At 34.7% G+C, this 14,679-nt stretch overlaps 3 protein-coding genes across 3 annotated transcripts; 2 read left to right on the forward strand and 1 right to left on the reverse strand.

Moving 5' to 3' along the window:
• The first annotated feature begins 205 nt into the window (after positions 1–205).
• LOC112512770 (60S acidic ribosomal protein P0-like) lies at positions 206–1,081 on the forward strand. Its single transcript, XM_025118907.1, has 3 exons — positions 206–340; positions 423–815; positions 893–1,081. Exons 1-3 carry the CDS (start codon positions 221–223, stop codon positions 1,040–1,042), a joined length of 663 nt encoding a protein of 220 aa, XP_024974675.1. The 5' UTR covers positions 206–220; the 3' UTR covers positions 1,043–1,081.
• A 2,462-nt stretch (positions 1,082–3,543) lies between these two features.
• On the forward strand, positions 3,544–7,900 carry LOC112513634 (ubiquitin-conjugating enzyme E2 22-like). The gene is made up of 7 exons (XM_025119961.1): positions 3,544–3,677; positions 5,301–5,407; positions 5,697–5,841; positions 5,912–5,989; positions 6,334–6,446; positions 6,528–6,631; positions 7,408–7,900. The coding sequence occupies exons 2-7, from the start codon at positions 5,405–5,407 to the stop codon at positions 7,775–7,777; spliced, it is 813 nt and encodes a 270-aa protein (XP_024975729.1). The 5' UTR covers positions 3,544–3,677; positions 5,301–5,404; the 3' UTR covers positions 7,778–7,900.
• A 679-nt stretch (positions 7,901–8,579) lies between these two features.
• On the reverse strand, positions 8,580–11,212 carry LOC112513688 (proline dehydrogenase 2, mitochondrial-like). Its single transcript, XM_025120027.1, has 4 exons — positions 10,504–11,212; positions 9,520–10,168; positions 8,994–9,234; positions 8,580–8,883 (listed from the first exon to the last, which is right to left on the reverse strand). The coding sequence occupies exons 1-4, from the start codon at positions 11,086–11,088 to the stop codon at positions 8,781–8,783; spliced, it is 1,578 nt and encodes a 525-aa protein (XP_024975795.1). The 5' UTR covers positions 11,089–11,212; the 3' UTR covers positions 8,580–8,780.
• Between the last annotated feature and the right edge of the window lie 3,467 nt (positions 11,213–14,679).

Genomic DNA, 14,679 nt, shown 5'->3' on the forward strand with positions numbered 1-14,679 from the left:
GCCAGCCAATTTGAGTTTTGGTTAAATTCTGTTTGTTGGTTTCTGTATGAGAATTTGGGATTTTCTTGTTATGGTTTTTTTGTATCTGAGTTGTTGCCAAAGCAAGCAATATAAATTGTTAATCCCTTGCATAAGTATTTTTGCTGTGTTTTCTGCATGTTTCAAGATTTATAGCTTTGTGATTAGTGTATATTTGTATTTGMTGGTTCTGGCTTATAACATGACACTATATTACCACCAGGTTGGAGCGCCTGCTCGTGTTGGATTAGTGGCTCCTGTGGATGTGGTTGTTCCCCCTGGCAACACTGGTCTAGATCCCTCTCAGACTTCTTTCTTCCAGGTTAATATTTTTAATTTCTATGCTCCATGCGTTCTACAAATGCTCTTGAAGTCTTTCCAAATATCGAATTACTACTGTTCAGGTCCTTAACATTCCCACCAAGATCAACAAGGGTACTGTTGAAATCATCACCCCTGTGGAGCTCATCAAGAAGGGTGACAAAGTGGGTTCTTCTGAGGCTGCTCTTCTAGCCAAGCTTGGGATTAGGCCGTTCTCATACGGTCTTGTGGTTCTTACTGTGTATGACAATGGTTCAGTCTTCAGCCCAGAGGTGCTTGACCTGACTGAAGATGACCTGATTGAGAAGTTTGCGCTTGGAGTCTCCATGGTGACATCTCTAGCWTTGGCCATCCATTATCCAACCATTGCAGCTGCTCCACACATGTTGATCAATGCTTACAAGAATGCATTGGCCATTGCTGTGGAGACTGATTACTCTTTCCCTTTGGCAGACAAGGTGAAGGAGTACCTTGAGGTACGTTGGTGTTGATTTTAAAATCATTATGAAAAGGGTATAGAGAGTAAATGTGTTGATGTTAAACAATATTGCAGGATCCAAGCAAGTTTGCTGTGGCTGCTCCAGTAGCTGCATCTAGTGGTGGTGGTGCTCCGGCAGCAGCTGCTTCTGCTCCAGCTGAAGAGAAGAAGGAAGAGCCTGCTGAGGAATCGGATGATGACATGGGTTTCAGTTTGTTCGATTAGTGAGTGATCTATCTTCTCCTTATAATATAGAATAGCCAAGTCGAGNCTCCAGCTGAAGAGAAGAAGGAAGAGCCTGCTGAGGAATCGGATGATGACATGGGTTTCAGTTTGTTCGATTAGTGAGTGATCCATCTTCTCCTTATAATATAGAATAGCCAAGTCGAGTGTTTATTACGTTTTTGTTGRAATGATGTGTTGTCGGATATCATTGAAGAGTATTGAATTTTGGATGATTCTACGTGATCTATTTTGTTATGGGATATTATTATTGGTTRATAATTATATATAAAAGTAGAATATATATTTTGAAACAATTATGTATTAAAACAGCAGTGGGATCATCCACCCAAGACTGCTTCGTGCTTGTAACTTCGGCAACATGGAGAAGGTCTCTTCTTTTTGGTTTTTTGCATGTCGACAAAAAGGGCTTTCAGAAAAGAAATCAGTATTACAACACTAGACTCTGATTGAACACAAAATAAGTAGCCAAAAATATGACAAAATAAGTAGCCAAAAATATGACTGGTGAACACTTGAAAACTAAGACACATCACAAGTCCTTGAAATGATGATTTCTCTAATTTGCCATATCCTATRCCTTTCATTCAACAGTAGAAATAGCAGAAATGGAGGCCAGGTTTTCAATAGTAGAGAGATCCTGCAGAAACAAAGAAACCGGACAGTTGGTTACCCTTTATGATTTATGTCTTAGAAACTTTGAGATCAAAAGAAGTCTGTTTATAAAACGTTTCTGATTTTAGATTCGGGTTATTGMTTCTAACGAAAGCTATGGACAAGTAGTACCTTGCCACCAATTTCCCCTTGAAGCACTGCTTCCATTAGGATCTTCACCGCCTCCACTTTTCTTAAACTAATCAACCAAAAAGAGATCAATAAACATTGTTAGTTCCAATCTGTTTGTTGTTCTTTCTGTTAACGGAGATGTGGGAGATACGGTGCGCTGAGAGCAAGTGTTGTGGCTAGTTGGAGGATAAACTTCTTGGCCACCATAGTAGATGGATGAACTAAGATAGCTTGGTTCTGCTGTTTCAGTTTGGTATATTGGATTCCTCTCCTTTTCACCCTTGCTTCTTTGTGTTTTCAAATCTGAAGAGTGGAGGGAGGTTTATAAAAGGGATTCACTTATTTCATACGTGAATTTAAGCTAATTATACTGAGAAACTATACCAACCTGTTGTTGAATGTTATACGAATAATTGGTTGAGTATTGGATCAAAAGATTGGACGAATCTGATCTGATCCGATCCAATGAATAACCAATAGTAACATCTAATGGATGGAACTGATCTAATCCAATCCAATCATCATCCATTGGATTTTGATCGAATGTCGAATCCTAATAGGATCAGATTGGATGAAATCGTTTAGGGATGAACGGGTTTAAGAGTTTTTAAGAATTTTAGCCAAATGTTTTATAATATAGTATAGATATAGATTAAATTGTTTCAATAATTGAAAAGAAATCAAAAAGTAGCAGCTGTCTCATCACATTTTAAATTGAAATTTCATTTAATCAAATATTCAATTCGAGTATTTGCAATTTTTAACAAGTATTATCCCTAAATTTCAAAAAATTAGATTTGATCTTTAATGTTTGTCAATTTCTAAAGTTGGGATCCTTATGTATAAAGGTCATTAATTTTCTCTGTTAAATTTAAAGGTTGTTTGTTTACCTCTTAATAGTTCCATTACAAGGTAACATTTGAATCGTTAAGAGATGAATCTTGTTTGACAAAAGAAAAATCCTCCTCTTAATGATTCTAAAATTATCTGAATGATTTTGCATCATGGGCCTCCTTTAACCATTCAGCGCTCTAATTTCATTGTAAATAATTATCAAACAATTATATTTCATTTTGCACTATATCATGAGAATCTCTTAATCATTCTGACCACTTAATCATTTTGTACTAAATCATTCAGCAACTACCAAACAACCCTTAGTTAAATGAAGGACATTTTAGTCATTTTCACTATTTTTTTTATATTATATTAAAATTAAAAACATATTATATTTTTAATTTTAAATCGTAAAAAAAACGAAAGGATTATCATTATCTTTCATTTTTCTTTTCTTTTGTAATTTAAAATTAAAATTAAAAATAAAATATGTCTTTTAATTTAATATAATGAAAATAGCAAAAATAATTAAAATATTCCTCATTTAATTGTACTTGACAGTGAAAGTTAATTACCGTTAGACAGAGAAATCAAAATGTTGAAATCCAAAATATTCCTTATTTATAGACGACATTGCTGAAACTTACAAACATTAGGGACCAAAATTGAATTTAAATCCCAAAAAGGAAGAAACAGTTTCACATCGACCACAATACTTTTGATAAATCACAAATGTGCCCTGAAATTGTAAAAGTTTAAAATTTGACCACCCACAAGCTTTAACGTGAAAATGAATTCCAGTTTCCAAACATCCACCTCTAACGGTAAACTCACCACACTTTCACCTCTTTTTATATTCATATTTGTATATCTGTACCTAGGTACTCACAATGCTCTCTCTTTCATCCGATCATTCAGAGGGGTGATCGTTGGTCGATTCTCGTGAAGTCTTGAAGCCATTGAATCCCCCCAATTTCTGAACCTGAATTTCGAGGTTAGATACGAACTGCTTCTGTTTCTCAGTCAGAAATACCCACTAAATTTTCTTGATTTGATGTGGGTTTTCTTCGATATTTATTGAAATTCAAGTTTGGGAACTTGATGATTTTGAAGCTTGGTGGGTTATCACAAGTGGCTGTTTTTGCAATTGGATCCTGTGTTGGATGATTGAATTAGGGTTTCGATTTTTTGTTTGTCTTGATTGATAAAGGGGTAACTTTTTTGGTCTTGATTCTTTCAAAAGATGTTGGTACATATCTATCTCTGCATCTAACCAGGACCACACTACTCTCTATATATGTCTCATCTTTAATTCATCTTTATCGATCTTTTATAATGGGGATCCTCCATGGATTTATCAATTTGGGAAATCCTTTGAAACCCTTGTATTTGGATGATAAATATACAACTGGTTCTGTTTCTTGGTGAACACCCACCAAAGGCACTTAGTTTGAGGTGATCTTGATGGGTTTGATCTTTTTTTTTTTTTCCTAAAATTAATTCAATTCAAGTAAATTACTTGATGATCTTGTAATCTGATGTGTTTATTCAAGTTTCCTTTATGATCTTTAAAGAAACTGTTGTTTCATCGGTAAAATCATAATTTGCTCTCATGAAATGCAATTGGATTCTTAGGGTTTAGGGGCTCTTTGGTTGGTTTTCCATTAATCTGTCTATATAGATCGGGAAGATTTTTGTTTGGGAGGGTTGATTCATAGATACAAGGAGCATGCTTCTTAATTGGGAGGGACAGGTTTTGAAAAAACTTGGCTTTCTTCGTGAAGTTCCTCCTAGAAGCTTTATGAATAAGCCACTTTCAAAACCATTTGGATTCTTAGGGTTTACGGGCTCTTTGGTTGGTTTTCCATTAATCTGTCTATATAGGTCGAGAAGATTTTTGTTTGGGAGGACAGGTTTTGAAAAAACTTGGCTTTTTGCATTAAGTTCCCCCTAGAAGCTTTATGAATAAGCCACTTTCTATCATTAAGCCACTACCAAACAGTAGCTGTGAGTCTCATTAAGTTGCTAACAAACAATCTCTAACTTTCCCTGATGGACGAATTTCGGATTTCAACAATTGTTATTTACTTCCCTTTAAAGTGTGTATACATGGAAATATAGCTTCTTGTGTAAACATGAATGTTTGTTTCGTACACGGATGCATGCAACTTGTGTGCACATTAGGAAGAAGATTAGAGATGCCATCTAAAGATCGAATGCCTCCTTTCACAACAGTTTAGCTTAATCCATACAGACAACTTAATTCATCCATGGCTTAATGGAAAAACAATCAAACAGACTGTTAATCTGATCATGGTAGGAATAGAACTCACACTACAATCCACTTTGCTTAGAGTATTCGTGTTCTTCTGGAAGACCCAAGAATGATACCTGAGATGTTGAAACTTTTGGCTCTCATCCATTAACACACCCTTTATTGTCGCATTGCAAAATCCTTAGAAATTCGTGTTCTTTTAGAAGTTTATATCATCCATTAAATGATATCCAACGGACCATATGCTTCCGCATGTGCTTGATGTTTGTCTTTTCAGAGGAACTATTATTTCGTAGTATAAAGTAAACATTTCTAACGACTTTGAAATGAATCGTACTACAGGTTACTCTTGATCACATTGGCGATCCATCCTGTTTCTCAAGTGATTGTCACCAGCTCTTTGCATAGCGGGATTGCAATCTGGTTTTAGATCATTTGCGTGGTTGATGGTACGTCTCCCCGGGAGTTAGGTTCACAAAATCTCACATAAACGGAAATAATTGCAGGAAAGGATACATGAAATCCACTTGTTAGGAAGTGGTGGCACATGCTACCACTAATAAATAAAAAGTTTACGACCCATAATGGTAGAGGTCAGGGTTTCGTATATCTCACCCTCTGGACCCTACTTTCTAGTGGGATTTACTGGGTCGGTTTATTTTGGTTTTTGTTGTTCGTATTGCTTATTTCTATGTAATCTTGAAAGGTTAGACATTTCGTTACTACGTTTTCTTGCAGGCGACCAATGAGAATCTTCCTCCAAATGTAATAAAGCAGCTCACTAGGGAATTGAAGAGTCTTGATGAAACACCACCAGAAGGAATAAAAGTAGGAGTAAATGATGATGACTTTTCGACAATATATGCAGATATTGAAGGCCCGGGTACGCTTTTTTTTGTATTTCTGAGGGGACGTTTTGTTCGTTATATCGACTGAATGGCCGTGGTTTGCAGCTGGAACTCCATATGAGAATGGTGTCTTTCGCATGAAGTTGATTCTGTCTCGTGACTTCCCACACTCACCACCTAAAGGTTTGGTCACTGTCTTTTTACGCAATCGACTTGTAATCATCAAATCCTACTCGTGACATGTTCAACTCATATGCAGTTTATGAAGATTTTGCAACGTTTTGGAATATGCACATGGTGAATAGGATATAGAAATGCTATCACTACAACAAAATCGGCTTTATAGGACGTTTACTATATATTTAAGTTCCATAAAACAATCTATTAGGACATTTAGTCATATTTGGCGTCCTGTAAAGCCGATTTTGCTGTAGTGTATCAAATAACCAAGTCAAATGTGTTAAAGCAAGACTTTTTGGTACCAGGATTCTCTCACATTTTGAAACTGTTTTGTGTGAATACTTCAGGTTATTTTCTGACCAAGATCTTCCATCCAAACATCGCAACAAATGGTGAAATATGTGTCAACACGTTGAAAAGAGATTGGACCCCAAGTCTTGGCTTACGGCATGTTCTAATTGTAAGTTTTGTATTTTGTTCCGGTTTCCTAAGGGAGCTGTTTATCACCAAGTTTCTGTGATGACCGTTTGTCGTGTTGCAGGTGGTCAGATGTTTACTGATTGAGCCATTTCCAGAATCTGCGTTAAACGAGCAGGCTGGCAAAATGTTGCTTGAAAATTATGAGGAGTATGCTAGACATGCCAGGTCAGCAGCTATAGCCATGCTGGCATTAGCGTTACTTACTGCATTGGTTTTAATAATTATTGTAGTAAAAAGCTCTTCCGCCCTTTTCACATTTCGACGACATGGATTCAAGAAATCTGGAAACCTTGAAGAATGGCTTCAAGAAGTCTTGAAATCTCGAATGGTGGCTTCAAAAAATCTGGAAACCTTGAACAATGGCTTTCAAGAGGTCTTGAAATCTTATGAAACCTCGGCAAATTTGCTTCAAGAAGTCTTGAATAATGGCTTCAAGAAGTCTTGAAATCTCGAATGGCTTCAAGAAGTCTAGGAATCTCGAATACTGGTTTCAAGAAATCTTGAAACCTCAAATAGTTGCTTCACCAAGTCTTTTTTTTTAAATGAAGGGGATGAAACCTTGGAAATTTTGCTTCAAGAAGTCTTGAAATCTCGAATCATGGCTTCAAGAAATCTTGAAATATCGAATTATGGCTTCAAGAAGTCTTGAAATATTAACCACAAGGGTTGTGGCGTAGTGGTTGAGGCCTAGGGGAATGTGGTGGAATATCCCATCTGCCCCGGGTTCAATTCTAGGCGTCCACAACAATTGTGGCCACTGAGTTTATCAAAGTTGGAGTCTTACCTTCGCAATTTGCCGGGATTAGTCTGGGCATAGCCCGAGAACACCCTTCCAAAAAGAAGTCTTGAAATCTTGAATAATGGGCATGAAGAAATCTTGAAATGTTGAATAATTGGTATGAAGATTACTCAAACGATGGCATTTTGCCTACTATTTGCAGGCTATACACTGGAATTCATGCTTTGAAGCCAAAACCAAAGTTCAAGGCCGGAGCCATCTCCGAGTCAACGGCTGCTTTAAACCTTGACCAGACCTCATCGGTTTGTAGTATTGACCCCAAAAACGCAGTATCGGGTGTCGTGGGGCCTACCCCTTTAGCCCCTTCATTGAACACAATGAAAGGAGGGAGTGGACAGGATCATCCAACAACTGGTGCCAATCTGAGCCCAACGGTTGAGATTGGAGTCAGTAGTGGATCTGGTGCTGCACTGGCTCCCATGGTTACGCAAAAGAAGGAATGCGGGTTGGTCAAGGCCCAAGCCGACAAAAAGAAGATCGATGCAAGAAAGAAAAGCCTAAAAAGATTGTAGTATCATTTGTGTTTGTTGTTTTGTTTATATGAACAAATGTAGGTTGATTTTGCAACCTTTTCAAACAGGCTTAGCATGTTATGATTGTTGTGAATCCATTGATGCACATAGAGATAGGAAGACGAAGCTCGGTGTCATAACTCATATTCTCACACGATCTCTCTTCTTGAGTTGGTTGGGTTCCAATGAGAATAACAATTATGATATCAGTTGGGTTCCAATGAGAATAACAGTTATGATAACAAGGTAAGAACAACGCAATCATATCAATCATATCATTTCATTCATGCGTGGAAGTGATTAAATGTATGTAAAAGTGATCTAAAAGTGAAGATCATTTTAAACAATGGTAGATGAATGTAGTTTAAGGGTATTGAAAATAGTTAAAAAAATTAAAAGATCGACTCATCCAAACACTTACCCGGTAAGCGCTTACCAATAAAATTTAACATTATCACTTACTTACAGGGTAAGACTTTAAGTCCACCAAAACGGCATCATATGCAACAATTTATCCGGTAAGCGCGGTATGAGTCGTCTTCTTCTCTTACGAGGTAAGATTCTTGGTTCTTACAATATTCATCTGGTATAATTTGGAAACAAAGTAAATTTCGTTTTTTGTCACCGCTATGATTTAGAAATTACAGTTTTTATCCCTATGTTTTGTAATTTATCATTATTTTTCTCTTTATGATTTACAATTTATTGTTGTTTCACTCTCTCCAAGATTCTTATTGACGGATTAGACGACATTTTTCACAAATTTTACGAACATAATAATAATAATAAACAATTGGAATAAATAATAAATTACTCCAAAAAATTCCATTTATTCCATCCCCAAGATGACAAAAGAAGGCTGTTGCTCCTACCATTTATATAATAACATCATCAACAGAAACAAGCAAAAGGCCTCCCATCCCATCTTATAACTATTTACAGTCCCCCCTTCTTCTTCTATTTATATCTTTCTTCTTCTTCTTCTTCAATGGCCAAATGACCTCTAATTTAACTTCACAATGGAACCAGTCTCCGATTTCAACCGACTCTCGGTATCCATTAGACCTTGTCCAACATATGCTTTCATTCTCCTCTTCAATTCCTTCCTGCAAAACCCATCATCACATGTGAATAAACAACAATCAACAATTGATGTACAACGAACTGCAAGATTCAAGATCAAGAATTGAGGAACAATTGGTTATGCAAGACTTACATCATGAGCTGTCGGTCAAGATTCGAAGAAGACAACAACCCTTTATTCTCTTCTGCTCGCCGAAGAAGATAAGGCATGATCTGATCCACAGGTCCAAATGGCAAATACTTGCTAACACCAAATCCTGCATTCCTCAATCCAAATGTCATGGCCTCAGACATCCCATAAAGAGAAGCAAACTCCAGCTTCTGTGTATCTTTCCCAATCCCCAATTCGCGCGCCTTCTGTGCAGCAAATTTTGCTGTAATCATTCAAGAAAACAAAGTTAGTTTGAAGCCATATGAGATCAGAGATCTTGAATGTCGTCTCAAGAAATACCTCTGCTTTCGAATTATTTGTTTTCAACCATCGATATTCAAGAAACCAATACAACCCCTGATTCAGAATACATTTATCAAATTTGGTGCACTTTATCTTCTCATCATTTCAACAACAAAAATGCAATCTTTTGTAGTTTAGATCTGATTAAAGAGACAGTGGGTGCAAATCTTGGTAACCAATTCTCATAAAGTTTCAAGCTTTTTACCTGAATCAAGATTATGGGTGGCAAGAATGAGCCCACCAGGACCATTTGAGACCTCATCTAGCATAAATGAAGCACACCCGTTGTAACACTTGTGTGTCTCATCAATGCTATTGTGGATCGGTGACTCGACCCCAATCGAATTCGCCAATTGGCTTTCGCTCCACAAATAAGCACCTCGAACCAACTTAAACCCAACTGGCAATCCCATTTTATCGGCTGCTCTTTTCGTTTCGAACAACCTCTCACCAGCATCCTTCAAATACGCTTGAATCGTACCGAAAATCAAGGGCTTTTCGCCTTTATTGTACATAACAGCAGCCGAATACGTAAAGTAATCAATACCCGGTTGGATTGAAGTGTCTTCGGCATCAATAACTACAGGTACATTGCATTCTATGCTTTTGTTACAAATATTGACTAGTCTTTGGTGGGCTAATTCAAGATCACTTTCTTCTTCAGGAGTCAAAGGAGCTGGCTTTTCTAATGTGTGGTAAAAAGGGCTGGACTCTGAAAAGATTGGGAGGGTTTTAAGCTTCCATGGCAGATTCATAGATGATGAATTCTTGTATTCCCATCTTAAAAGATCACTAACTCTCTTCAATAAAGAAACTGGACAAATTGCTGTTATCTTCACAACCACAAAGCTAACCTGTTTCCAAAACAAGATTACATTAATTCAATAAAGATTCAAGATTCAAGAACAAAAGTCTGAAATGAGGAAGAAACAGATCTGGAATTTCAAAAAGGTTTCTGAAAACATGGAAATCAAAAGAAAAGATCGAATGTTACCCACAAATCCAAGATTTTTTAAAGGAAAATGACGAAAATTTGCAGAGTATGAGCAGAAACAGAGCAAGAATGGAGGTACGAATCCGTATGTGGGTATAAAAAAAAGGGAATCTGATTTAGGGGAAAACATGGAGAAATATTTTACTATAAAAAGATGAAACTGAATCAAGAAAATGTAAAAGGTAAAAAACTTACAGAAGAAGGAGGCAAAACTTGGGTGGATTCAACAGTTTCAATGAATTCTTGAGCATTTTTATCACAAGATTCATTATCAACCGCATGCTCCAACCCATAATCCAACATCCCTCTCAACCCGGATTCCCAAAGTCTCTTAACAGTCCGACCCGTTTCAACCATATCCGCACCCGCTACAAAATGTTCATACGACGTGTGTTTAATCGTACCCAAAACAATCTCTCTAAAAATCCCCACTTGCATGAGCCTTGACCTCATCACCCACATGCCCAAATCCACCACCGGCTCCACCGCCGCCAGGTTCAAGTTAGCCGCCGACCGTAAAAGTTTTCCGGTCGTAACAGATGAAAACAAACCTTTCGTATCCTCGAAATCAAATATCGAGTCACGTGGGTCGTCGGCAACGGCGGTTGTCGGTGGCGGAGGTGGTGGTGAAGATGGGAATACTGTTGTTGTATTGATGGTGGTTCTTTGAGCCAATCGGAACCTTGGTGTGGTGGTGGTATTGGATGGTGATGATGACTTTACGCGGCGGAGAAACGATCGGATAACCTTAGAAGAGAGACCATTGGTGGTCATAGCCATCAATGGGAGAACGATGGTGGTGATTAACGACGGAAGTGGTGGTGATTAACGACGGAAGGTGGTGGTGGTGGTGGTGGTTAACCGTTGATGATGGCTGAAAATTCAGAACGAAAAAGCAGGTTTTTTTTGTGAGGATGAAGTTTAAACAAACAAGGGGTATATATAGGAAAAATGATGGGTCCGAATGTAACCCGATAACCCGAGTGGTGGAAACGGGTTTTGTGTAGAAATGGAGCTATCCATTTTTGATGGAGTAAAATGTGGAAAAGTAAAAAAAACGAATTTTGCGGTGGTGTGGTGGGGTCCACGGGATTTGGTGTGGACCAAGGGTAGAATTGTCATAAAAAGGTAATGCTAAAGTCACGGGGTGATTCCGGGATCAACTTGAGATTCTGTTTGCGTGAAAGTTCAAAGATTCCGTGCTTTGAGACTTCATGGAATCTTTAAGATTTTGTCCTTTTTTAATATACTTAAAATTAATAATTATTTTTTTAATTTATAATAATTAATATTATTGTAAAAAACCCAAAAGGATAAAAAAAAATCAATTTTACTATTTTTGATTTAAAAATTAAAGAAAAAAATCAACTTTTAATTTTGAATTTTAAATAATATGTATTATTAAACAGTATTTTATGCATAAAAATGGTTTTTAAGAGTTTTTGTCAAATGCTTTATAATATAATATAGATATAGATATAAGAAATATAATGTTTCAAGTAAATATTTTGATTTATTAAGGTGTTAAAGACGTTGGAATATTCATTTTAAATAATGAATATGTAATTAATATCTAATTAAATAAATGAAATGCGTTATAAACTTTAAACGAGGATTAATGCTATTTAATAATATCGTAAATTTTTAATTAATTTTATATAAAATTAAATTAAAATAGAATTATTTTTATACAAAGAAATAAATATTTTTGGAATCTGTTGATAGTGCAAGTAGTCATGCAGTGTGTGGGTCCAGATCCTTCACGCTTGGTCCCACCAGTCCTTTTTTGTCATTTTCTACAAGTTGTCCTCTACCTTTTTTATTTTATTACTAGTTGTGTACCCGTGCAATGTGACGGGAGCCATGAATTTTAACGGTTTTGAAGTTTCACTGGTTTTATAAGACAAGATTTAAAGATGATATATGTTACACTTGATCTTTACATATTAATACAATTTGAATAAATAAGAGTTATAGTTCTGATTACAGACTATCGATGGAAAAAATTGTATGACAGTTTAAAATCCAATATATTTAAAATTCAACATATTTAAACGACTCCACAAATGTGTTCAATTTACACCAAGAGCAAAGAACCAAAAAAACTTGAGTTTTAAGATAAACACTCAAAAACAATAAAGAAAACTACAAATTTGACAGATCATAAGCTATGAAAAGACCAAAAAAGATGGGTTTTAGAATGAAATTTCAATTGTTTACCCTCTTTCTTGTCCAGAAGCTCAGATTAAGGTTGAATTAATACATGTATATATATATTTCAAAAAAACCCAAGAACATATTATACAGTGCAATTTGGACAGCCTAATCCCAAAATGTATAGCATATATATAAATAAATAACTATAAAAGTATAAATCGTAAACATTAAAAATATTTTTTCACAGTATATATATATATATAATATATAATAATATAATTAAGTCAAAAACTATTCAATATTGGACTCATTTCGAAGGTATTAACGAGAAGATTATAATAGTGTAACTTGTTAAAATAAAAATGTATTTTTTAAACATGTTTCATTTTATATACGATTATGTATGTTAATTTGATAAAGGTTTATAATGAAACATTTAAAAGTAAATGACGTAAAATAATTAATTAACTAATTATATGGATATAAAATGTAAATTTAAAATTATAATTTTAAAAAAAAATGGTAAATGTATGTGAGGGGGTGAGTGTATGTGAGGAAAGGAATGGGTGAAAAAGTGAAAAAGTAAAAAGGGTATCTTGGTCATTTAGAATTTTAAGACTTTTGATGAATTTGTTTAATAATATAGTATAGATTTTATTAAAATATTGCTATTTTACTTATTTTAAAAATTAATTTAGAGCATTAAAAATACAGAAATGGAAAATGTAAATTGTTATAATTGTTAATTTATTGAATAAAAGATTGTTTGTCAGTTGTTGAATGATTTGCTGCAAAATGATTAAGAGGTTCACATGATATAATATGAAATGAAATATAACTGTTTAGTAATTATTTACAATGAAATTAGAACGTTGAATGGTTAAGGGTTGCACATGGTAAAAAAAATATTCAAATGGTTTTAGAATCATTAAGAGGCAAAAATTTTTATCATCAAACAAGATTCACCTTTTAATGATTTTGTCTTTTAATGAAACTATTGAGAGGTAAACAAAAACTCTTAAGTTTTTATTATTTGATTTTATAAGATTATGAAAAAAACGCATGTCTTATTCTCTATTAATCAATACTTTAGTAATTTTATAAATTAGGTAAGACTTTTATATCATTTTTTTTAAATGACGTTTTTATTTGTGGAAGTTAGAGGATCGATTATGATCGTTACCTGATAAGTCAATTCATGCGGGTTTTTTTTTTCAAATATATAGAAAGTTCAGTTCGATGGAAATACTTGATTTCTTGTATAATAGAATGTATTGATTTATTGCCATTTACTCAAACAGTTATCTGATAAGTGTTTATCAGGTAAGATTCTAGATCATTATTATGTGCATCTGGTAAAGTAATTGACCCGCTTACTGGATAAGGTAAACAACCCCTTATAAGAAATATTGATTGGTAAATCTTTATGAATAACGAGTTTATGTTTTTTAAGGAAAGTTATAATATGTATTAAGATGATAACAGATAAACTAACATTTATTTATCTGAATTAATAAAAGTATCTGATCTGTCTTGAACTAAAAACGACATAGATCTAATTAAATTTGAAAATTTGTACGTGTTCGTACAAGAACACGTAGCACGGAGTCACAAGATATGCATCATTTTTAGGAATACATGCATTAAATACAACGATGAATCCAGAAATTTCGATCAAAAAACTTAAATTTTTTAGCATGGAAAAATATGTCTTTTAATATATTTTTAATGTCTTTTTTTTTTAAATAACTAATACAAAAATAATATCGTAATTAATGATTTTTTAATAATTATCTTGAAGTTTATCAACCACAAGGGTGGTGTCTTATTGGGTTGAGTTTGGTTACAAAGGTCAAAAGTACCAGGAGGTCTTAAGGTCAAAAGTACCATGAGGTCTCAGGTTCAAATTCGCCCTGAAATTAGTCGGCTGGTATAGCATGTTGGATATCCAGGTTAATAAAAAAAATTATTTTATCAAAATATTTATTTATATAATTTATATCTTAGAACTGCATAAATATTATATTTTTTAAGAGTAAAATAGCATTTTTTTTAAATCATGTAATTTTAAAATTACAAAATGGTCATCATGCTTTGTAAAAATTAGGGGTACAAAAGGTACGAGACAACTAGCGAGTTATTCGAAATCAACTCGGTTAAAACTCGGTCAACACTCTACTCTAAGCGGCTTGGCTCAAATTCGAACTCGACCTT

The sequence above is a fragment of the Cynara cardunculus genome (genome assembly GCF_001531365.2).
Source record: "Cynara cardunculus var. scolymus isolate 2C chromosome LG 5, CcrdV1, whole genome shotgun sequence".
Taxonomy (NCBI): Eukaryota; Viridiplantae; Streptophyta; class Magnoliopsida; order Asterales; family Asteraceae; genus Cynara; species Cynara cardunculus.